The sequence below is a fragment of the Rutilus rutilus genome, assembly GCF_951802725.1.
Source record: "Rutilus rutilus genome assembly, chromosome: 3".
NCBI classification, from domain to species: domain Eukaryota; kingdom Metazoa; phylum Chordata; class Actinopteri; order Cypriniformes; family Leuciscidae; genus Rutilus; species Rutilus rutilus.
This window is the reverse complement of record NC_140211.1, coordinates 48,718,814-48,744,759: the sequence shown is the minus strand read 5'-3', so window position 1 is coordinate 48,744,759 and position 25,946 is coordinate 48,718,814. Positions and strand designations below refer to the sequence as shown.

The following is a 25,946-nucleotide window of genomic DNA, read 5'->3' as shown; positions in this document are numbered from 1 at the left end:
CCCTGTCGGTGATTGGTTGGAACACTATTTATTTTGGTTTTGAGTGGTTGGTGAAACCAATTGTTTTTGTGTGCAGATCTCAGACCCAAGGCTGCCTACAGAGACGCGTTTTTTTGACGGCCTGCTTATGGGGCGGGCAGCTAGCGGATCGTTAGGAAAGATTAGATGAATGTGATCATTTATGTTTGGGCCTTTTTTGGGCCTGAAATCGCTGATACAACCTTTAACACCCGGACAGTTGTGTGCCCAGAGTGAAGCATGGGGTGAATCAGTGATGGTTTGGGCTGCAATATCATGCCATATCCTAATGAGCTTGATGGGAGCATCGTTACCAAGGACTACTGAACCATTCTGGAGGACCATATGCATCTAATGGTTCAAACATCGTACCCTGAAGGGAGTGCTGTGTATCAGCATGAAAATGCACAAATACACACAACAAGACTTGTGACAGAATGGTTTGATGAACATGAAAGTGAAGGTGAACATCTCCCATGGCCTGCACAGTCACCAGATTTAAATATTTTTGAGCCACTTTGGAGAATTTTGGAGGAGCAAGTTAGAAAACTTTTTCCTTCACCAGCATCACATAGCCACTGGCCACTGTTCTGGAAGAAGAACGGCTCAATACCCTCTGGCCACTGTGAATGACTTGTATCTGTCATTCCTAAGATGAATTGATCCTCCTCTTATCCTGGCGGTGTGGCTAAATTTGTTTAGATATGCGCGTGGCCGCAGTGGCGCCTGCAGCTGTACAGATATATGCACTGTGCGTACCATGAGAAACGTTGTTTCCTTAGAACTTCGCAGCACAGCCCAGTGGATAACGGAACGCAAGCTTAAAGGAGTTGCGTTTACTCCCGGTCCCAGACACTATTATTAAACAGCGTTGAGACATCTAGTGAGAAGCGGTTCAATTCAACACACCTGTCTGTTACAAACCACAAATCACTCAATGATTTAACTAGTTTTATCAGATGAAACAGCCTCAACATTCCCAACACGACTGATGAGGTAAACAGCAGAAACATTGTGCCATGAACGAAGTTAGAAGACTTTAAATCCCCTAATCACCACCCTTACAAAGATTTAAATGTACTGTAGTAATTTACCATGGTTTGGGCAGAAATGTGTAATATTTATATTGAATACTACGTGGGTAGAAGAATATATTATTCAGAGTGTGTATAGTTTTTACCTGTGTTTAGGCATTTATTTATACAGTGGTAGTGTAGTGAGTAGCCATGCATGGTATTACCTGTGGTTACCACGTCTCACTGTCAGAATTTTTAATTTAAGCCTATAATAATTCTTACCAGTAGCTATGAGCTTGTATAATTTATATATTTGTACACAGCTGTAAATAAGTTATTTATTATGGTCTTATAAATCTGCATACTGTTGGGTACCACATTTCCAAGTAAATACAATACTTTTTATTAGGTTACTTTAGCTTATTTATTAATACTGTTATACTGTAAATAATGTTTCAATAAATCAGCTAAACCCACCGGCCCTCCTCAACTTTTCGATTAAAAAATCCGGACCTCAAATGAAGCTAATTGAATAGCCCTGCTCTTCACCATATACTGATAAATTATTGTGGTCTGAAACCAGGTGTCAGGTTTGGGTTTTACTGTCCAACAATTGTCCCTGTGACAAATGTATTTTTTAGTAGTTTTTTTCTTACACAAAAAACACAAGCCATTGGGTCACTCGCAGCATCACATACAAGCTTGGCAAAACTGCACCTGTTTTATAAACACAGCAACACATCGTGATTGTGTTCATAATATATTTGTTTCGGTGGCTTAATGTGACGAGTATTCCTAATGTGTGCTGGCACATGTAGTTTGAGAGTATTACACACACACCCGGCAAATAAATTGATTAATTGCATAAGTTCATTAATTGATATTGAACACATTATAAATGACTACTGCCTGATTTTCCACTTGCACACGTAATTCATCCCTCTTCATCACTGCCACAGCTCTCACAACCTTTCCTGCTCTTCAGAAATTACAAACCGTATATGCAGTGGTTTTGTCTGTGTGTGCATGTGTTTTTTTATTTATTTTATTGTCTGACCTCTTGCACAGCAGTTTGCATTGATTATTGAGCTCGACCCCCATGCCGGACCAACAGTTTCTCTATTTTTGGAATGATCTGTCTGCTCCGTCAAACGGACACACATGCATTCATAAAGACGCTGTTATCTGTCATACTGCCCTTCCACCTGATTGTACACGAACATGCACAGACATTCACCCATGCCAATAACAGTCTGATAGGTTATTTTACGTGACCTTTATTATGTAACGTGAGCCCACGCACACACTTGCATGCAGTCGCACACCCTTTCCCAGCCGAATCGATGTTAAAAGCTTTGTGCCGCTGGGATGACCGGTCAACAGTTGCAGAGGTCATTCTGCAAGGTCGCCAGACTCTTTACTTAACGATAACATGTTTACAACATCTGTGAAGATCTTACAGATAGGAAAATCTGAGATTTAAAATCAAACTTTAAGTCACCATGAAATCAAAATTAGGCAAGGCAAGGCAAGTTTATTTATATGGCACATTTCATACACTATGGTTATTCAAAGTACACTTTGAAAAAAAAAATTGTTTAGCCTTACTGTTATAAGCTAGTGTTCTCCAAAACAATGACACAATTCGTATTTAGAAGATATAAGCATTCAAAACGTACAGTCTCTCACTTTCGTCAATATGGATCAATGATTTTGTTGACATCACGCTGCATTTCAGCTTCTCATCAGATTTTCTATCCAATCAAATGCTCTCTAGAATCTGAAGCGTCCCGCCCCCCTACACTATAAATAGACCCTAAAACTGCAGCTAAAATCAGTTTATCACTAAAATCACTTTATAGGGGTTAGGGAAATATTCAGACAGTGTAAATATACTTTCCATTGGTATTAAATGAAGTCTGGTTTGATGTTAGTGTCACGCAAACCGCACAAAATCTGCTCCGGTCTAGAGACACGATAACACAGAGCGGATCATATGCACGAGTCGGCGCAAACCACAAAACTTGGCCTTGTTCCTAATTCTTGCTTGAATTTTGGACTCCATATATATGCCAGAAATGGCTAATGGCATCACAACACAATGGTTTGAGACTGAACACTGCAAGTAACAGTAAAATGAAAATCAAATCGTTTCAAATGAAAATAACCTTTGCTTAGGTTAAGCATTTTATACATAATTTTAATTGCTGTCTCAAGTTCAAGTTCAAGTTCAAGTTCACGTTTATTGTCATTGTCATTCGAAGGAACAGCAACGAAATTATGTTGGAGCATACAACATCAGTACATGGTATATTTAAAGTGCACTAACACCAGTGCAAAAATACCCCCTGTGTAAACATGCACATCAAAGTATATGTTGTTAAGACACAGAACCAGTGACATTCACTCTTAGTAGCAGCAAAAGACTAACAAAACAACTTAATAGGCATTCAAAACAGAGAGTATGGTCAGAGTTGGATATAGATGTAGTTAATGCAACAATGCAAAGTCCAGTTCACAGTTATTACAGAAAAGGGTATGGTTTACTGTCCATGGGAGGGGGGGAGGAGAGGGGAGGGGGAAAGGGCATCATTTAGCAGCCTCACTGCATATGGGTACAGGCTGTTAGCCAGTCTGGCTTTACTGGCACCAATAGACCTGTACCTTTTCCCTGAGGGCAGCAGGTGGAACAGGTGATGGGCCGGGTGATACCGGTCCCGCAGGATATTGTGCACTCTCTTCAGGCAGCGGGTATCATAGATGGTGCTAATCTCTGGTAGAGTGGTCCCAATGATTTTACCCGCTGTTTTTACAACTCGTTGGAGTGCCTGCTGATGGGCTTTAGTGCAGCTGGAGTACCACACTAAGAAACCATATGTCAAAACACTGCTGATGGCACAGTTGTAAAAGTTGACCATCAGCTGTATTGGAATCCTGACACTCCTCAATTGCCTCAGATAGTAGAGGCGTTGCTGGGCCTTCCCTATCACTGAGGTGATGTTGGTTCCCCAGGACAGGTCCTCTGTCACAGATACTCCCAAGAATTTGAAATGTGACACCCTCTCTACCACCTCGTTTCCAATAGAGAGAGGAGAATGATTGTGTCTGCTTTTGCGAAAGTCCACGATGATCTCCTTGGTCTTTTTTATGTTCAAGAACAAGTTATTAATGACACACCATGACGCTAGATGTTGCACTTCAGTCCGGTAATCCGCCTCATTGTTGTTGTTGATGAGTCCGAGCACTGTTGTGTCGTCGGCAAATTTAACAATGAGATTGGAACAAAGAGAAGCAGAGCAGTCATGTGTGAAAAGAGTGTAGAGCAAGGGGCTAAGCACACACCCCTGGGGAGCCCCGGTGTTGATTGAAAGGGTGGAGGACAAGTGCTTGCCTACTCTAACACTCTGTGTTCGATTTGTCAAAAAGTCCACAATCCAATTGCACAGCGAGTTGTTAAAATCAAGGTGGTGCATTTTAGCTCGGAGTTTAAACGGCCGGATTGTATTAAAGGCAGAGCTAAAGTCGACAAAGAGCAGCCTTGCGTAGGTGTTCTTGTGCTCGAGATGTTTCAATAGCGTGTGGAGCACAATGGCAATGGCGTCCTCAGTCGACCGGTTCCGTCTGTACGCAAATTGGTGTGGATCAAGTGATGGTGGTATTGCACTTTTAATGTGAGTGGTGACCAGCCTCTCAAAGCACTTGGCAGGAATGGAGGTGAGTGCCACCGGTCTATAGTCATTTAGATTAGTGGCATTTGACTGCTTAGGAACTGGGACTATTGTGGCTGCCTTAAAGCAGGCAGGGACCCATGAAGTGGACAGCGATATGTTGTAGATGGCGGTAAAAACGTCAGTTAGCTCCGCAGCACAGTCTCTCAGCACTCGGCCCAGCACACCGTCCGGTCCGGCTGCTTTCCTGATGTTAATGCCGCAGAGGACCCGTCTTACCTCATGAGTGCTCAGGACTGGTGCAGGATCAGTGGCAGGGAGGGGGGGCAGCACAGGGTCTGTGTTGTCCCTATCATAGCGCGCATAAAAGAGATTGAAATCCTCAGCCAAGGTGGAAACAGCTGAGGAAGATGTTGATTTGCTCTTATAGTCCGTGATGGCCCTGATGCCCTCCCATACCTGCCTGGGGTTTGCAGAGTTATTAAAACAGGCTTCAATACGCCTCCGGTGTTGTTGTTTGGCAGTATTGACTCCTTTCCTTAGTGCAGCCCTGGCTCTGCTGTATACATCAGGGTCCCTAGAACCCAGCGCTCTGTCCCTAGCTCGGATCAGATGTTCAACACCATGTGTCATCCAAGGTTTCCTGTTGAGATACACACGGAAATGTTTCCAAGACGTAACATTATCCACACAGAAGTTAATGTAACTCAGGACAGTGGTGGTATATTCATCCAACAATTCACGAGTATCCGTGCCCTGCCCCTTGAACACCTCCCAATCTGTGTGGTGGAAACAGTCCTGTAACATAGGGATGGCGTCCTCTGGCCACATTCTCACGGTTTTGGTTGTAATCCCAGCGCTCTTGATCTTGGGTGTATACCGTGGGTGTAGCAGCAAGGAAAGATGGTCTGACAGACCCAGGTGAGGGTAAGCCTGGGCCCTGTATGCTTCTGCTACATTAGTATACACCTGGTCCAGCGTTTTATCTCCCCTAGTAGCACATTTCACATTGCGATGGAATTTATGAAGAACAGTTTTTAAGTCAGCATGGTTAAAATCCCCAGCGGCAACAAAAACACTGTCCGGGTGTGCTACCAAGCTGTTATTAATGCTGTTGTAAACCTGTGCAAGCGCTAGCTTAGCATTAGCGTCCGGTGGAATGTAAACAGCACAGATGTAAACAGCAGTGAATTCCCTCGGGAGATAAAACGGCCTGCACTTCAATAGCATAAGTTCCACCTCCGGGCTGCACAATCTATTCACGATAGTAACATTTGTGCACCAAAAGTTGTTAATGTATATGCAAAGTCCCCCGCCGATCTTCTTACCAGAATTGGCGGTCCTGTCGGCTCGGTAAGCGGTACGTCCCGCTAGCTCGATAGCAGCGTCCGGAGTGGTGCTGTTCAGCCAGGTTTCGGTAAAAATCATGCAGCAACAGTTGTAAATAATCCTCTTTGCAGCTATATGTAACCGGATCTCATCCATCTTGCTGCGGATCGACCGGGCGTTTGAGAGAAATATTGTAGGAAGCGGTGGTTTGAACGGATTAGCCTTTAGCCTAGCCCATACGCCAGCCCGTTTACCTCTCTTCCGCCGCCGCTCACAGCGCCTCCTTCGCCGGCCTGCTCCTGCGGGGGGCCCGGTAGATGGTCTGGTGATCTCAAGAGGAATGAGGTACTCGGTTAACAGGTAGTGTACTCCAGTACTCAAGTGCAAGAGTTCAGAGCGGCTGTACTGAAGTGCCGCTGTACTGAAAATGTGCGACGTGATACACAGTGCCACCAGAAAACTAAAAAAACCATGCCCGTTGTGAGTGCTCCTGGCCGCTGCGACTGTGCGCGCCGCCATCTTGGACCAACCTTAGCCATAGCCATACTTTTGTCTCTTTGTAAGTTGGACTAGTTTGCAGCTTATTATTAACTTAGACAGGAAGGATGAGTCTGAAATAAATTATACCTCAATAATAGACATGGACAAAAACGTTTGGATGCGTAATATGAAATTCTGCTCATGGATATCAACTTTCCTTGCTATTGAGTACACAAACATTCAAAAGTTTGAGGTCAGTACAATTTATTTAATACAAAAATACTTTTATTCAGCAATGATGCATTAAATTAATCAAATGGGACAATAAAGACATGTATAATGTTAAAAAAGGATTCAATTTCAAATACTGTTCTTTTGAACTTTCTATTCATCAAAGAATCCTGAAAGTTTCCAAAAAACATGAAGCGGCACAACTGTTTTCAACATTGATAATAATATGAAATGTTTATTGAGTATCAAATCAGCATATCAGAATGATTTCTAAAGGAGCATAGTGTAGCTAAGCTCAAGCAAATCTCTAAATATCTTTCCAAGGCATGCTTATACTAACTACTACATTTAATAAAAAACTAATAAAACACAACATTTTGTTTCCTCAGCAGACTTATAAAAACATATGCACCTTGACTCCCGCAGCAGTCAGACAATCTGATTAAACTTGAAAATTTTCTCTTCTTTTTTTCTTTTTGTTCAGTTTTTTTTTGCACTTATGCCTGTGAGATCGACATAGAGACATATTTTGTTTTTAGCCACCTTACCTCCTTATTCTCACTGACACTTATATATATATATATATATTTGTGTGTGTGTCTGTGGGGGGGGGGGGGGGGGGGTGCTCGTCCACATGTGCAAGCGTGTATTTCCTTACCCTTGTCTCTGTCTGTGATATTGTAGAGCTGGGGACTTATGGCAAGCTAAAATATTATCACACAATGACCGAGGAAGGTAAGAATCTTTCTGTCAACCCTAATTTTTCCTCTCTTTCTGCTTCCCCTCTCTACCCATGATGCTATTTGTTCATATGAGTGTGAGAGAGAGTTTTCTTTCCCATTATTTACTTTCATGACACTGTAGCCGAGATTTCACTAACATAAGTGCAAATCGTGGTTTCCATTCTTAATTTAGTTTAATAAAAAAATTTCATGGTTATTTTTCTTTCAACGTTTTTTTATTTTTATTTATTTTTATTTTTTATAGTTTGTTCTGAAAAAAAGAAGAAGATTGTTTTGTTTGAAAGGTATTTATTTTTGTAATATAAATGCATGACAAAATGTGCAGGTAAACATGATCAGAAAACATTTGAAGTATAACATTTAGAGCTATACTGTATATTAACCCTGTAAAATCAAAACATTTTATTGAACAGTTTATTGAACCATTGGACAAATAATAATAATAATAATGTTTTGCAGACTATATGTGTTTTTGTTGAGTATCATATTTGATACATCTGGCTTTTATAGCTCATAATAGTATGATAAACTGAGAATAGGGTGCTCAAACTCGAGGAGGAAAAAAAGCTAAATTTATTCATAGGCCCAAACTGAGCAAAAATATGCAATTTGATGCAGAAATTCTTGTAATGTAAATCTGTAAGATCTTCATAACAGCAAACTACTTACATAAAATGCATATACATATCAGTTATCTCTGGATTATCTACCAATAATATGTCTATGTGAGATGATATTTAAATGCTTAGTTTTTATGATCAAAGCTCTCTAGTTTCAAACCATATATGATTGAGAGATGAACAAATAAACGTTCCTCAAAAGCTTGATGGATCATATTTGATACACACATTTGAACATGATTTAAAAAAAAAAGAAAAAGATGTAAGGATAATCAAGTAAACGTCTCGGTTGCGTATGCAACCCTCGTTCCCTGAAGGAGGGAATGGAGACGTAGTCGACTGAATGGGATCATGCTTAGGGAGCCAGTCATCTTCGAGTACTATTGAAATGAGCCAATGGAATTGGCGTGTGTGATTCGCATCACACACTCCGCTCCCGTGCCGTTGCATAAATACGGAAGTGGATGCACGCACTAGTTGCTTTTTTCGCTGAGGAGCCGAGCGTAACTCGGAGTCAGTGGTGTTCTAGCGATAGTGGCAAAGGGACTGCGTCTCCGTTCCCTCCTTCAGGGAACGAGAGTTGCATACGCAACCGAGACCCTTTCAGAGCTGTCACCTTCTAATTCCTAGACAAAAGCCTCCTGACCCCCCGCAATTTGAGGCAGAGAAGGGACAGGGCTTAGGCCAGGGAAGTCACTGCTGTTCCACAGGACCACTAGGGAAGCGTGCCCTATCAATGGAAGGAAGGGATGCTGGGGTAACATGTGGAGAATACACAAATGGACTGGGCGGATGACCGGGCAGTACAGCATATGGAATGTCACTGGGGCAATACTCTCACTAACTCACTTAGGAGCTTACCACCCAGGTGGGCACATGCACCTTGGGAAAACTTTCTCACCAAGATGAAGGCAACCACATGTAGTGGGCCAACCTCTGCTTGGAAACAGCCTTCCCTTCTGCTGGTCTCCGTAACAGGCAAGAGCTGGTCTGAGGTCCAGGCTTTGCATTCTGAGCACGTATAACCGCAATAGAGCGGACGGACAGAGAAAGCCAGGGCTGGGTCTGCCTCCTCCGGGGCAGCGCTTGCAGGCTCACCACTTGGTCCTGTAGGAGAGGTAGGAACTTTGGGCACATATCCAGGCCTGGGTCTCAGATTTCACGAGAGTCAGCCGGCCCGAATTCCAGGCACGATTCGTTGACCGAAAATGCGTGCAAGTCCCAACCCTCTAGATAGAGGCCGAGCAAGCAGGAGAACTGTTTCTCTAAAAACAGGATTTTTAACTCACTACCTGCAGGGCTCAAGGGAGGTCTCTGCAGTGCAGTAGCACCAGAGATAAGTCCCAAGAGGGTAAAGAGCGCAAGGCGGATTCAGTCTCCTTGCTCCCCTCAGGAACCTGACGATCAAGTCGTGCGTCAACGGATTTGTATCCACTGCATCATGATGTGTGTCAATACAGAGGCAACAAAATTTTGAGGTGGAGGAGACAGCCCTCTCTCCAACCCATTAGCAAGAAAGAAGCACTGAAGTGATCGAACATCTTTGGGATCTCCTCAGGGAGAGAAGACTCAATTCAACGAATAGGTTCCACTTCTAAGGCGTTTGCCTAATTTTGAGAAGTGCTCTCTCAGAAGTGATGGTCTCTACGGCATAAACATTATTGTGGTAGTAACCAGAACCTCCGTGTCCCGTTCTCTTTAGAACCAGACCTGGAACTCTCCAAGGTCTAAACGCGGGTGCCATCATGCCCTGTACCTGAGAATGTACTCAGAGGAAGGAGTCAGAGGCTGTCGAGAGGAAAGGTCTGGTTGGGCCATATAAGAGGCAACTAGCAAGACCTTCTCCATCTCCTCCCTGACTTTAGCACAGTTGTGTGCAAGAAGGCTCACTGGGGAACGCATTTCTGCTGTGGCCAGAGTTTTTTCTGAGTCGAGGGGTGTCCACTCAGACAGGAGAAAAACACAACTGGCGTCGGACGAGTCCGGAGGGGCAACAGATGTAACTGTGCGGCCCCGGAGTGGTCCCCAAACAGCTGGACCGCCTGGGGACAGAGTCTCCACTCTCCCTGGGCCACAAGCTGTCGTGAGGCTCGTCAGCGGCACGATTGAGCAGGCCAGCAGTAATAAGTGGAAGAAGCGACCTCAGAAGCTTCTGACTCCGAGGAGGAGGTGGCGGGCGAGTTGCAACATGTGAGGGGAGCATAGCTCAATGGTCGCAATGTTGTCTTTTCAGACCAGTACATGCTCGCTGAGCAGTGGTGTCTCAAAGCGAGGTGAACTGCAAGCAACTCGAGGCAATGGATGCCAATGCAGTCGGAGGGCCGCCCAGACCTCTGTTACTGCATGCCCTTTATATGTGGCCTCTCAGTCTGTATTAATGGACACTCGTTCTAGGAGCAGTTGGCCCAGAGAAACAAAATGTCTGTTTACGGGCTGAGCGTTTGGCGACAGGCCAGGGAGGTTATCACACGGAGCGTGCCACTCTGCCACGGCCACCTTGGGACTCGGCCATGAAGCCAGTGCTAAAGCGGTCTTCATATGGAGGAAGCCGTGTGGCTGCGTCTGCCATATGCCCCAGGAGCCTCTGAAAAGTTTCAGTGGGACCCTTTCTCACTTCTTGAATATCACTGACCTGACACACCTCCTTCTAAGAAATGTGCTGGACGATCTCCATACTAGAAAAGAGATCCTCAACCTTTGGGCGAGTTTACTCTTTCCCAGATGACCTGAAGACCCAACTGGTTCTGGAGCACTCGAAGGGTAGGACCTTGTACTGATACTTCGTACCCAAGAACACAGGAGGCCTGTGGAGCGGAAGGATAGAGATCTGAAGTCTTTCAGCCCGAACGCTGCAGAATGCATCTCTGTGTTTATCAAATGAATGGAGGTTTCAGTTGACACAGGTCCAAGATGGTCGTAACCCACCACATGCAGGCGCAATGAAGTACGGGCTTATGGAAGCCAGTCTTTATATCGGCTGGAGGGAACGGCTACATCGCGTCCTTTGCCAGTAGGACTGCGACGTGCACACACAGGACAGGAGCACTGCTCAACACCTAGGTGTGATAAATATCACTCATTTTTAGGAGCATCTCTGCTCAACACCTAGGTATGATGAATATCACTGAGCCTAGGCGGAAGCCGAGCGAAATTAATCGAAAGCCGCGTCTGATGGTACAACTTGGGGCCAGCTGGACCGGTTGGGAAGCATTTTGGGCTTCCACAAACCGGGCCAAGGACCAGGGGACCACAGATGTACCCGGGTGGGGAAGCGAGGTGGAGGAGAGGGACCCAGCTCGAGAGGCCCGAAGGCGGCCCGAAGCGGGGTCTGAGTGTGCAATGCAACACTTACCTGACTCCACTAAGTGGCATGGGATGCGTGAGAAGGCGGTTGACCGGGTTCTCGAACCGCACCCAGCTGTCCTCTGGAGGGGCCCCGAATGAAAAGGCTGGTCGGTCCACTACAGAGGGACCAGCTTGCTCATCGGGGAGCTCCACTGGCTGCGGTGCGAAAGAGGAGTGAGGGATCCATGGGGCTTTGCCGGGCGGATTACCCCTCACTGTAATCCTCAGGTCACCCAGCCCAGACGGCACTCCAGCCCTCTTCTGGGAAGGTAGCCCAGAAGAAACACTAGAGCAGGGCCTGGGGATGGGGACTCCACCCTCGCGAACAAAGGCAAGTCTCGACCTCAACACCGAGATGGTCATATTACCGCAATGAGAACATGACTCATCCACAAGAGCTGCTTCAGCGTGCTTTAAGCCCAGACACGTGATACAACTCTCGTGAGAGGGGGACAGAGCCCTACCGCACCCTGAAACGCACGGATGGAATGGCATCTTGAAAATGACGCAAACGCACCCGTGTTGCTCTTTTAGAAAATGGGACCCGTCACCAGTGCCGGAGCACACAGGGAATGACCGCGGCAACACTTAATTCAGCGAACTGAAACAGTGAAGCACTCACTGTTCCGCCCTCAACCAGCCGTCAACACACACACAATAGAAACTTGTTTGCTGTTAAAACAGCAGTTGAGAGCTCAAAGCTTGCGACCACCGCTGCACTGCACTGTAGAAACCACCAGCACCGGGAGAGTCTTTCTAGAAGAACACCAACACACTCGCTCATTGTACACAACAGTACTCTTCAGAGACATCAGAGATGATCGGCTCCAAAGCAAAAAGCAACTAGTGCGTGCATCCACTTCCGTATTTATGCCGTGCCACGGGGGGCGGAGTGTGTGATGCAAATCACGCACACCAATTCCATTGGCTCGTTTCAATAGTACTCGAAGATGACTAGCTCCCTAAGCGTGATCCCATTCAGTCGACTACGTCGAACGTGAACGACTGAAAGGGAACCTAAATTGCTTAAGTCCAGTAAATATTCATGTTGAAATATTACTAACAATACAAAAGTCAGTAAAGATTTCACAACAAAAAGACACGTGAACCACAACGTGAAGTAGATGTTTTTTACAATTAGACTAAAAGGCCTTTTACTTGCTAAAAAAACTGTAAAGTAGCAATCAATTGATAATTTAGAGGTTTCAATTTAAAGATATGTGCATATCAATTACAATACAAGGCTTTATAGGGTTAACGACCACATGCAATTAAAATTAGAATTGTGTGGCTTTAAGTCCACGTCTTCTAGCTTTGAGGTCAAGTATTAGGTTTGAGCATGCAACTAAATGTTTACAGAACTAACCTATAGCAGATATACTCATTTAAAATACATAGTCTCTTTTTTTCAGGAAAACAGATGAAATATATCAATATTTCATCCAGTACTACACATTTCTGGCCAATCAAGTGCTCACCAGGACACTGAAGAAGGACACTGATTAGGAACTGACTAGCAAGTCATTTTTAAAGAAATAGCTCCTTCCTAAACATCGTGTTTCAATAAATACGTCAATACATGAAAGAAAACTAGGTTTGTTTAATTTGGGGTCTTTAAAAAAATGCAATTATCAGAATAGTTGGTTGAATCTACACAAAGTTTTCTGATAAGAGAGCAGCATTACTTGTCACTGTCTGTGACTGCTCGGCAATCCGTGAGAGTCAGATAACGTGCCTGGCTGCATTCAGACACGCACAGAAATAGATGCTAAGAAACGTACGTCACGGTGTTGAGATGAAGAGGAGTGAGTCATTCTATAACTAGAGTTATGCAATACCAGCAGCGCAGGGATAATGCAATAATAACAGGCCCCCTCTCTCTCTCTCTCTCTCTCTCTCTCTCTCTCTCTCTCTCGTCTCACTAATGCAATAATGTCAGTTCTTAGACATCTGTTATGGCTGAATTGCTTAAGTCTCTTTGAGGATCCATAACATCTAAGGCAACAGAATGACAAATCACACTGTGCGCACGTGCACGTGTGTGTGTGTGTGTTTTACACAGAGTTACAAAGTTCTAATTTTAGGTCCCTCCTCCGCACTAAACAGACTTTGATGTAATATTCAGCATGGGAAGGTACATGAGTCAATATTTAATCTGACTCTATTTGGAGTAACTCTACCATAGTCTGCTTGTATGCAGAGTAACCCAACAACGATATATTATTAATGCAGATAATATATATTTAAATTAATAAAAGGCCACTTAAGTGTACTTAAAGAGATTAGGCTACATTTTCTTGACTATGTTTCTTAAAGGGGTCCTATTATGCCCTTTTATGAAGTATTGATTTTGTTTTTGGGGTGTACTAGAATATGTCTTCATGCTTGATTGTTCAAAAAAACAAATTTTTACATTATTACAGCTCCTCTCTCCCCAGTCTGGTTGAACATGTCGTTTTCAAAGTAGCCCCTCCTCCCGAAATACGAAATGTGCTGTAATTGGTTAGCTGGCCCAGTGTGTTGTGATTGGCAGCTCTTAGGGAAATGTCACGCCCCTTCATGACCGTGAACACTACTCAGATGTAAATATTAACGATGGTGCCAATTTCAAACCATTTCGAGCCCGATTCAGGCCCTGACAGTGTTAACAAACAAGAGGATTGTGCTGATCAGATTTCAAGCACGGACTTTGCAAGCACAGATTTTACAGGACAATTCAAAATGGTATGTTTTTTTGTCATTTTCTTATAGATGCGATGTTATCTACCATTTAATCATATTTGTCGGAAAACTATCATAATACAAACAGTAATCGATCACAAAACCATGGATCATTTTCCTAAGGGGCGGTGAACAGCCTTACAAAAGCTAAAGTAAACACTACATCCAATAATGTAATGTTAGCTAGCAGGCTAGCGGAGGCAAAGCTTTGCCCTTTGTTTACATCATAGCTATAGCAACTACATAAAGCTTATAATTGGAACTGTTAATAGAAAACACAGCTACAAATAATAAGACATACTTACAAGTTGTGATCCATAAACAACACATTGTCCCGACAAAATGGAATGGCTACGTCTTTCAGGAGAATTGTGCGTATAGCCTGCATTGTACTCTGTCTGTCTGCTGTTCTCTGTAAAATGTGAAAAAACATTGAGGATAGAATGTTCAGGAACAGTGTTAAAAATACATGTTAACCTCTCTAACTAAGTTCGTCAGCCTTAGGACAGCCTTTTTCCGGGGTGTAAAAAAACAGCGACAACAACTCTTCCTCTTCTCTAAAGCAGCCCAACATGGCCTCACCCCATTTGTTGTGTGTTTCCGGAGGTAGGGTTTATGTAAATTTTACGAGTTTGTGATGTCAACAACCCGGGAATAAGCTTGTTGAAGTCCCTTCTAGCCGTTTGTTATAGTCCTTAAAAAGCGATTTTCTTCTTTTTCACAAGGTAATACTTGCCATGATTTTGAGAAACCCAATTAACCTCCATTGTTTAGACTAGAGAAACTGGAGACCATGCTGACTACAGAACACTAACAATACTTAGAAAACCTTGCCCACCTCCTGCCTACATTACAAACTATTCCTACAACCCCACAAACAAACCTACTTAAACATAGTTCTAACAGACTTCAGCATAGACCCTAAAATTCCAAAACCACTTTACATTACAATCCGTGTTAGTGATATGTAGGTCACGTAACATACATGTGCATGTTGATTGGGGTCACTGCCTTTTGATCGAGCCAGACAGCATAGTCTCTCTATCAGCCAATCAGAGCCAATGAATCCTCAGGAAGGTCAAAGACATTTAGTGATCAGGATGTTTTCCATTAGTAAACCAACCCTCCACACATTATGTTCACACATATGCTTCAACACAAGCTTAATCACATGCAGTTTCATTCATGCAAAGAATTAGACAGGAAAACACTGCTACTGTTTGTGTAGGATCGCCTGAGTTTTTACTTCCACATTGATGGATCCTGAAAAGGCTGTGCAACTGTATTGATGTTTTCTTCATGATTCTGGTACTGCTATATCCACACTGAGTTATAGACTTTGCCTACAGTATAAACAGATGTGTTTAATGTTCTGTTGGTTTGAAGGTTACATTAAAGGTCAAATGGTATTTTGACCTTTTTTCAAGCTACAAGTTACAAGAGGCTGTGCTAAATAGTGAATAATTGGCTATATACCTGAAATGGTCGCATTCCCGTTTACACAATCAAAGTTATTTTTATATAGTCCCCTTGGTTGTATACACTTGAATAAAAGTAACGTTTTCTTTAGACAGAGGTCATGACCACTACTACAGATATAAGTTGACCAACATTACTTTTTTGATTGTAGCTTTGGTTTGGTCATGTCGTGGTTTCCCCTGTACACTTGACTAAAATAACATTATATTAAACAGAGGTAAGACACACCCAAAGTTAGCTTGATCATGCAGCATTTTGCTGTCCTAAATGGAAATTCACTTCTTGTGTTTACAAACCAAGTACACTTGAATTGATGCCAAATAATAGTCGTCAGTAGTTTTAGCTACTCTCAGCATCACGGGCTAATTTGAGTTACAAATCGCCACAAGCCTTCTTTATCATCTCCCTAAATACTCAGACCAAGGCAGAAACCTCTTTTTCAAATGTAAACATGAGTTCACAATGGGAATTTGCATTAATCACCGTCCCAGACTTACTAGGGACAGAAGTTGATTTACATGGGGGCACACCCACAGCAGTTAACAAGATATCTCTAAACTCTCCACACCTTATTACCTTTTTGGCTTACTTATGTGGGAATGATACCTTTGTACCAGTCACACTGAGACATTTCAAATGATACAAAACATGGATTAATACTGTATGATATTTGTTCATATTAAACCATATAGATTTTGGGGTGAATTCAGGTAGCGATGGGTGAAGGGAATGATGTGTAAATTGGGAGGTGATCAACTCGTGTCTCGAATGGGGATGGTAATATAGCAAGAGAGTTCAAATGTTAATTTCCTTTGTTTTCTCAGAGAGTAGCCCTCTCTTACAGTTCTTCAAGTTTCTCCAGTCTTACATGTGCATGACATGTACTGGAGTCACTATTTTCCCCATATACTGTCACAACATAAAAATAAGAAAAGATTGCAAATTAATAAATATTAAAATATTAAGAACACATTTTCTCATTAAAATATTATATTCTTTAACTAAATAATTTGGCAATATGCAACTAAACCATTTGGTCTCTGTGGGTGCTGCACAGTGATATCCTTTGTGAAAAAGAAGTACACATTGGCACACCTAAAAAGTGTGAACTGAATGTAATGTTCTCAGACACTTGAAATGAATTGTATTGATAAAATGTTTTATAGTTTAAATTTATAAAACATTCAAATAGCTGAACTTAAGAGTGCTTTTTTGACCCACTTCAGTAGGATTTAAGTGCATCTTTATATGTGTTTTCATAATTATGAAATATGGTTCTCTTACGAGAGGTTCTCTCGTATTGCGTAAGTTGTTCAAGCACCGAGAACGCGCGCTCCGTGCCCATGCCTCTGGTTCAGGTTCTCGACCACACGAAGTGCGGCTATCGAAACCCGGAGGCCATTCTGCCCTTAGCTGTACATGCAGAAGCATGGGAAGCTATTCCAGGTGTGTCAGAATGGGTGCTGAGCACAGTAAAACAGGGCTATTCGCTGCAGTTCGCGCGCCGTGCAGAAATAGCGAAACTGCTGTGCAAAGGGGCCATAGAACCGGTACCTCCTTCTCTGAGCGAGTCAGGCTTTTACAGCCGTTACTTCCTCGTGCCCAAGAAGGACGGAGCTCTGAGACCTATCTTAGATCTGAGATATTTGAACAAAGCTCTCATGAGAAGACCGTTCAAAATGCTCACAACCAGACAGATACTCGTGCAAATTCGCCCGAGGGACTGGTTTATTTCTCTCGATCTGAAAGACGCGTACTTTCAGATTCAGATAATACCCCGTCACAGGCCATTCTTGAGATTCGCCTTCGACGGTCAGGTATATCAATACACCGTCCTTCCGTTCGGCCTGTCTTTAGCACCCCGTACATTTACGAAGTGCATGGACACGGCTCATTCTGGCACAGTCAGAGAACTTATATCTCACAGAACAGTGCTTCTCAGCCATCTGGAAAGCCTGGGTCTTACGGTCAACTGGACCAAGAGCTCATTACTGCCCAGTCAGTCAGTCTCTTTTCTGGGAATAGAGCTGGACTCTGTGGCTATGACGGCCCGCTTGTCGACACAGCGTGCGCCGTGTTCGACACCTGGCCGCGTCTTTCCAGAAGGGCAGCATCGCTCCTCTGAAAACATTTCAGAGAATGCTGGGCTGTATGGCGTCAGCTGCAGCAGTGACGATGGGAGCTGTCTCGTACCGAAAGGTCATCTCGACGGACGCCTCCAACTTAGGTTGGGGCGCTCTCTTCGAGGGCAGACCGGTCTTTGGCCTGTGGTCAGACCAAGAGAAACGCCTTCATATAAACTGTCTGGAGATGATAACAGTCGAGAACGCGCTGAAGTATTTCCTCCCATACATACGGGGCCACCACGTTCTAGTCCGTACGGACAACATGTCTGTGGTGTCCTACGTGAACCGCCAGGGCGGTGTCAGATCCAGGAATCTCTGCGATCTAGCAGAACGCCTCCTCGTTTGGGCTCAGCACTCGCTACGCTCCCTGAGAGCCGCGCATGTGCCGGGCCACCTGAACGACGGCCCAGACAGACTGTCCAGGGACAACATTCCCCCGGGAGAATGGTCCCTGCATCCTCAGACAGTCCAGTTACAATGGTGCCTTTTCGGCAAAGCGGAAGTCGACCTTTTCGCGTCAAAAGACAACGCTCATTGCCCAAGGTTCTTTTCAAAGAACGAGGACGCGCTGGCCCAAACATGGCCCAGCCGCCCACTGTATGCTTTCCCTCCGATCTCGCTGTTACCACAGGTAATCAAGAGAATCAGGGGAGCGTGCCACCCGGTGCTCCTCATAGCCCCGCGATGGGAGAACCAAACCTGGTTCCCAGAACTGATGCGGCTGACACACATGGCCCCATGGCCGATTCCGGTGAGGAGAGATCTTCTCTCTCAAGCCGGCGGCTCAATTTGGCATCCCCATCCAGAGCGCTGGTCTCTGCATGCTTGGATAATCAACGGATACCCGTTGCCTTGCCAGAAGGGGTTGTGAACACGATCATGCAGTCTAGAGCTCCTTCTACGAGAAGGCTATACGCGTCTAAATGGTCTGTGTTATCCTCATGGTGCGCCGACAAAAATGGGCAGGGCAGGTCCCCCTCCACGCTCAAAGTGTATGTTGCGGCTATTGCAGCGTTCGCAGAGTAGACGCGCGGCCAGTCAATAGGAAGGAACGAGCTCATCATCCGCTTCCTTAGAGGAGCCAGGAGAATGAATCCCCCGCGGCCCCCGTCGGTTCCTATTTGGGATCTTTCTTTGGTCCTAGAGGCCCTGAAAATACATCCCTTTGAACCATTAGATTCCGTGGATCTAAAATACCTTTCACTCAAAACCGTTTTTCTGATAGCCTTGTCATCAGTCAAACATGTGGGGGGGGATCTACACGTGCTGTCTGTTAGCGCCGCGTGTCTCGAGTTTGGACCAAATGACTCTAAAGTCATCCTCAAACCGAGACATGGTTATGTCCCCAAGGTGATTGGCACTCCCTTCAGAGCGCAGGTCATCTCTCTATCGGCTCTGCCAGCATCCGGTAGTGAGCAGCTCTTTGTTTCGTTTGGTGGGCGCACCAAGGGTCTCGCCGCCTCGAAACATAGCCTGTCCAGATGGATAGTGGACGCTATCGCAGCAGCTTATGCGTCTAAACACCTGCAGTGCCCTCTGGGCATCAGGGCTCATTCCACTAGAGGCATGGCCTCATCGTGGGCTTGGTCCAGCGGGATTTCTATTCATGACATTTGTATGGCGGCGGGCTGGGCCTCCCCCTCTACATTTGTTAGGTTTTATAACCTGGAAGTTCCCCCTTGCAAGCTAAACTTTTGCGGTGTGTATGTTCTGCCCAGATTGTTCGTGTGCAGGCTACTTTCACGTGACTTTAGCTCTCCTGGTTGAGCTGCACTATAAGGGTTGATATTCTTTAATATAGACCAGCAGCACCACTCTGTATCCCCCTACGGTGTGCTTATGTACATGCGCCGGCCCCCGTTGCTGGCCGCCTGATTCCCACTTATCTGTGTTCCCCGGGCTTCCCCTGGGACTCATGTAGTGGATGCTTGGCGCACACGGCGTTGACAAGGGGTTCCCGTAGCGTAAGCAACTTACGCAATACGAGAGAACCTCTCGTAAGAGAACGTACTCGGTTACCTAATGTAACCTCGGTTCTCTCTAGAAGAGGGAACGAGTATTGCATAACCTGCCGTGCTCGCGCCACAAGCTGATTTCGCTTCAGTCGATGATAACCAGGGAAGCAGCCCCCGAGCCCTTCCTTATATACGCTAAGCCACTCCCATTCTGGCGGGCTTTGACGTGTGAGGGCGCGACGTCACGCGGGGCTCAGTGGTAGGCTGCTGCAGTTGCTGCAGGGCAGCCAATGAGCGCGCTAGACAGCTCGCTCTAGGTCTGCTAGCTGCTGCACTGCGTTGACAATAAATACAAAAATTAAGGATAATTTTTTGGCTTCATATCTCGAGAAAAGATGACTTTACCCGTAGCGTAAGCAACTTACGCAATACTCGTTCCCTCTTCTAGAGAGAACCGAGGTTACATTAGGTAACCGAGTACGTTAAAGTGTACTGCCGAATATAATGCAATTTAAAGTAATTTCTATTAAAACTTGTATGCCATATATTTTATATATTTGAACTTGCACATTTGTAATGATTACGTTGCAATTTAGTGTCTTTAAAATATATTAACTTTAAATGTAATATTGAATAACACGTAAGTATGTTAGTCAAAACTAGGGATGGGACGATTACCGGTTTCACTATAAACCACGATAAAATGTACTGACGGTTAGTATTATCGTTTAAAATTGAATTATCATTAAAACCGTATTTGATTATCGCGATTTTAATAACTCACTGTAAATCCTGTACAGCCAGCAACAGTCTGACGCAGGCGCAGCGTGTGTGACCATCACCCACTCTGTTCATAGCGAACACAAGGCAAGTTAACTTTGACCTCAATACCAAAACTACGCCTGGGAAATAACTTAATTGGCCACAAAATGTTGTTTTGAGTTGAAATATTTTATCTCACTCACTTGAAATAAACGTGAAGCTTCCGCGAAGAAAAGTTCACAACAAGTGGCTTTCAGCCAAAGACAAACGATCAAGTTCAAACAAGACTAAGAGTGACATTTAAGGGATAATAATGTATATCATTGTACACTTATTACACCGATTTTTTTTTTTTTTACCACATAATTACGGGGACATATTGAATTGAGATTAATGTTTTAAATCTTACCTGTTTATAAATCCATTTTGTACAGCATACAAAACAATCGTCCAAAAACGGAGACGCAAGACGGCAAGTTGTATTTGAATGAAACGAGAGAGCGCGTCCGTTGCGATCAGGTTGTGATACATGGATGTGCGCTGTGTTATAATGCGTTGCTATTGACGACGGTCATTATAAGGAAGGAAATGCCACAGAATATAATCTTGCTTAAAAAAGTGCATATACACAGAGCCCGTCTACGGAGAGCCTGTCCACTCCCTATTAAGCCCTATTGTACCGAATTTTGGTTGTAGTACCACCAGAGTTCCACTGGGGGCGCTCGCCATGAGTGCAAAATGAATGGGAGTCAATGGGGCTAGACGGCTAAATTAGTCTCTTTCACCCGATTGCCGTTGAGAAATCTCAGATGTGATTGTAGATTTTGCAAGTTCAACATGGGTTTTAGGTCGAAAGTTGAATGAATGAGTACTTATGTCGTTTTGATTTCTTACAGGTTGAGTTGTTGTTGCCCATAACACGCTAGCATTCTGCTAATGACGTCAGCATTCTGACGTCATTGACATTTTGAAAGACTTTTTTAAAGCAAATAAGTGACTCTAAAAAATCTAACACCCAGCAATGTGTAATTTCTTTGCATCTCCTTTCGAATACAACATTCAAATTACTAGACAAAAAATTATATCCTGAGAAAAGTGGATTTTGAGGGGTATACCGCCATTGACCTCCATTCATTCTGCACTCGTCCTGTGAGCGCCCTCATATGGAATCAGAGTGGAACTGCAACCAGTTCAGAAGCTGGAAGTGTAGTGAGAGTGAAACTTCTCGCCATATTAGACATTCTCTGATATACATGAATATCAGTCACGTGACCTCTTACGTCATCCGCTCTTTTTCCAGTTGACTGCCGCCATCTTGAGTACCTACCGAGTACTGTCTATAGTACTGACAAACCTATTATCTCAAGTCTTGTTAGAAAACAAACAAAAAAATAACTATTCTTGAAACATTATTTGAATTCTTTAAAAAAATGTATTGTATGGAATAGAATAGCTCCTGCAGCAGGTGCATTAGCACAACATGTAGCATAAAGCTACATGACACAATTTAATTGATTAATATTACACTTTTACTTTTAACTCACTTTAAAACACTATAGAGTATTTGTATCATATTCCGGTCGCGGTTTAAAATGGTTTCAAGTCAAAAAAATATTTTGAAATATGTTATATTTAACATTTTATATGAAGCTATGGCCTATCCTTAACGTTACCTAGCATGCATACTGTAAACATTCTTTATTCATATGAAAATACCCTAATCGCACGAAAATCACACACAAATCACATATACTTCAAACCGTGCATTTATTAGCTTCTTGTTTCAGGTGAAGAGATGTTACTTTAGCTTTGTTATCATGGATGTCAGAATGAGGAAGTCATGCAGGACCGCAGGCAGAACAGAAGCGTGATTTTTTTTTTTTTTTTTTTAAACCACTTCAGCGGAAATCCCGCCCTGCAGCTGATTCTAAAGTTTTCATTGGTCATATCAATCACTGTACTGATTGCCTACACCAAACACTGATTACCATTGGACTAATAGCCCTGGCGGATACTGTATTGCATGTATTTGAACACAAATAAACCGGAGAAGACGTGAATGAATGCTTTTTGAGTGATGATTTCTATTTAAAATAACGACCGTTGCAGATTTATGTTATGTTACATTTATGTTATATTTATGTTACCGTGTTGTGAAAGCATAGCTAGCTAGTTCCTATGCAACTGACATATCGATCTTGCCGAATCAGGTACTCAAGATGGCGGCAGACAAGTTTTAGAAGTGAGTGACGTCAGTGAGAAGACGTTGGTGACATCATCTGATATTCATGTATAGCTGCTTGTTTTATTTATTGTTTGTTGATTTTCAAATATTAAACTGTTTTTAGTGTGAGTGTCAGTTCTTTTTGAACACTTTCATCTCGTTTCAACAAAACCGCGATGATATTGATAATCATGATAATTTTGGTCACTATAATCGTGATATGAAATTTTCATACCGTCCCATCCCTAGTCAAAACATCAAAATAAGTATACTTTTTTAAAGCATGACAAAAGATTATTAAAACATAATGAATAACAAAATGTAAAAATGTATTTACTTTTAAATTATTACATTTTAAAAGTATACTTAAGTGTGTTAAGAAATATATTCATTTAAGTGCACTTATTTTTCACAAAGGATACACAAAAGGTTAACAGATGTGTCCTGTCGAATGTTATATCAGTTATTTTAACATGGCTGAATATGGCTAATCAGCATCCAGGACCTTATTTCACCAACTTTTTTTTGAAATAGCATACAGTTTGTTTCATACCCAGTGCGTGAAATGAAACATGTTCACTTAGCTGGGAAAATATCCTGGGGAAATTTGTTATTCCAAATGACTCACTCTCTTTCTGGACTATTTTTCAGGAAAATTTCGTGAGAAAGCGTCCATCCTTCACAAAATTGCCAAAAAGAAATGCCAAGTGGAGGACTCAAATGGAGTTGCTGGTAAGTGGTACAGTTGGAAAAAATAACATGCATTAATAAATTCAAGACTGATAAATAATGGCTAAGTTATTCCTGGTAAATTATGTACTGAGCCAAGCTCTATTAAATTTGCCATTGCATGTTAAATCCATTGCTGAAGTGAACAAGACCCAGCTTTTTTCAACCAATTTCAAATTAGCTTCTTAAGATAACAACTACTTGCGGACTTTATAGAAACAAAATAAAGTATCATAATATATTTAAATCCCATAATATCATTTGTGTGTTGAATACACTTTCATTTCAAGTGCAAAATTATGCTAACAGTTCCATATTAGCATATTAGCATCAAAAGCAGGGCAGTTGAGAGCACGCAGCTTCTTTGATGTGACCACAGTCTGTTCAGAACATCTTTAACCCTTTCAAATCGATCTACTGCACTTTCTCCATCTTTTTTTTTATTTTTATTTTTTATTTTTTTATCAGGCATGTGTATGATTTTTTTTTTTTTTTTTTTGACATATACATTGGCTACACAGTGCTAATTTTTGAAGTATCTTAAATAATTATATAAATACATGTAAATGTGAGAGTTTGATCGGTTATGTAAATTACGGTATTGGGGAAGTTAAAAATTGTAATATCCAGGCCTGGTAAATTAACCTTCTTCATGCAACGCGCTTTATCAAATCAGACTTATACATAAGTCTGACTTATATGCTGTATATATAAAAACAGAATGGAGGTATCAAGTTCAAACTTGACAAAATGTTTTAAAGACACAGTGTTTGTAGTGTAAGGTGCTGAAAAAACAACAGCTAAAGACTAAGGTATCTTAGACCTGCCTTAAAATGATTTTATTTGGGGACTTTTTTGCATGTGTCATTTATTTTATTTATTTGTCCATTTAGTACGTTTCCTGTTTGTGTTATAGATAAAAATCTGCCAAACAGCTCCAGTGTCGAGGTGGACGTGACTCCACCCATGAATGGCACCGCTGGACAGGATGGCGATGCGGTGAGTTGTTGATACTAAAGTAAAACTAATGCACAGTGGTTATTATAGTTAACTAAAAATAAAACCATAAAACAAATTATGTTAATTGAAATAGAATCAACGTTAACTGAAATAAAATTAAAAATTAAAAAATATATTTTATTTCTTCTAGTTGCTAAGAAAACATTTATTATTTTTATTTACTTTTACTTGATGTACTAAAATAACTAAAAAATAAAAAATACTAAAATCTATGTAGACATATTTAACTCTTTTCCTGCCATCGACAAATCAGTGTTTTCATTTTTATATGGTAGGGGTGCTGTTCATCAAACATTCCATAAAATTCATTTCAAATAAAATGAAAACTAATCCAACATATTAATAGAACTATAATAGTATCTCAATGATGCTAAAATAACACTGACTACACATACACTAATGTACGCACAGTGATTTTAACACAAAAATAGGACAGAAAGTGAATCATAGCGCTGACTTTGGAAACAGAAGTGAAGGCCAAGTCACGGCAGGACTGAAAAAAAACCTCACGCTTATTATGACTCAATGGAAAACACATTTGGCCTTTTCCCTCCCGCTGTACTGTCTCCTCATCTCACACACACACACATACACACTGTCCTGTGTTCAGAAGATGAAGCGTTCTCATCCTCTGCCCCCTGTTGGCACGGCAACATGCCAGCAGAACAGACGGCACAGCATGCATGCAGGCTGAGAGAGACCCTTTCAATGTCACCGTGACTACCCGGTCACAAGAGAACCATCACTCATAGACTGTGTACACACACGCTATAGATCGGTGTGAGTCTGGCGTCTGTCAACAAATATAACATGGGTTTTGCTTGAAGCATTGCCATAAGCAAGTCAAGTCAAATTTGTTTGTATAGCGCTTTTTTCAATACTAAACTTGTTTCTGCCAAGGAATAAAAGTGTAAAAAGGTAATTGCGACTTTTTTTCTGCAATTACGACTTTACAGTTTACAGTTTTTATCTCACAATTCTGAAAAAAAAGTAAATTGTAAATTGATGTGTTATCTCCATTAAAATATTAGTTCACAAATTTCCAGTTAGTAAAAGCTGCGAAAATTAGATCTGACATAGAAAGTATTTAAAAGAGTACGACATCCTGTTCAAACAATAATTTCATCCTCACTGTCTCGTTTTTGTTTGTGTTGCTTTGAAAATGCTGTCTTTTCTGAATGTCTAGACATATTTTTGTTATACTGTAGAGGAGAAAGGACAAGAGGAGCCATCAAGTCCTGCAAACCCTCGTCTCCCTGCTCATGTGGAGAATCAAACGCTACATTATTGATGAAGAGAAGGATTCATTCTTTTAGCATTGTTTAATGTCTGGACAAATTGTCCTGGAAAAAAAAGAGAACGAGGGAAAGGAGATAAGAGAGAATGAGAGAAGAGCCGTCGAGTCCAGTAAACCATCGGAAATCAAATGCTACATTATTGATTAACAGGAGGATTCTTTCATTTAGCATTTTTGTAGGTG

At 42.5% G+C, this 25,946-nt stretch overlaps 1 protein-coding gene across 8 annotated transcripts in view; it reads left to right on the top strand.

Moving 5' to 3' along the window:
- The window catches only part of LOC311287834 (solute carrier family 24 member 2), a 110,613-nt gene that overhangs the window by 64,918 nt on the left and 19,749 nt on the right, over positions 1-25,946 (top strand). For 4 of the 8 annotated variants that reach the window (XM_084404915.1, XM_084404918.1, XM_084404916.1 and 1 more), the window contains 3 exons: positions 7,427-7,477; positions 23,369-23,449; positions 24,363-24,445. In XM_084404915.1, coding sequence (XP_084261041.1) covers positions 7,427-7,477; positions 23,369-23,449; positions 24,363-24,445 — 215 coding nt within the window. The remainder of the gene's footprint in view (positions 1-7,426; positions 7,478-23,368; positions 23,450-24,362; positions 24,446-25,946) is intronic. The other 4 variants (XM_084404921.1, XM_084404920.1, XM_084404919.1 and 1 more) reach the window with 1 other exon arrangement.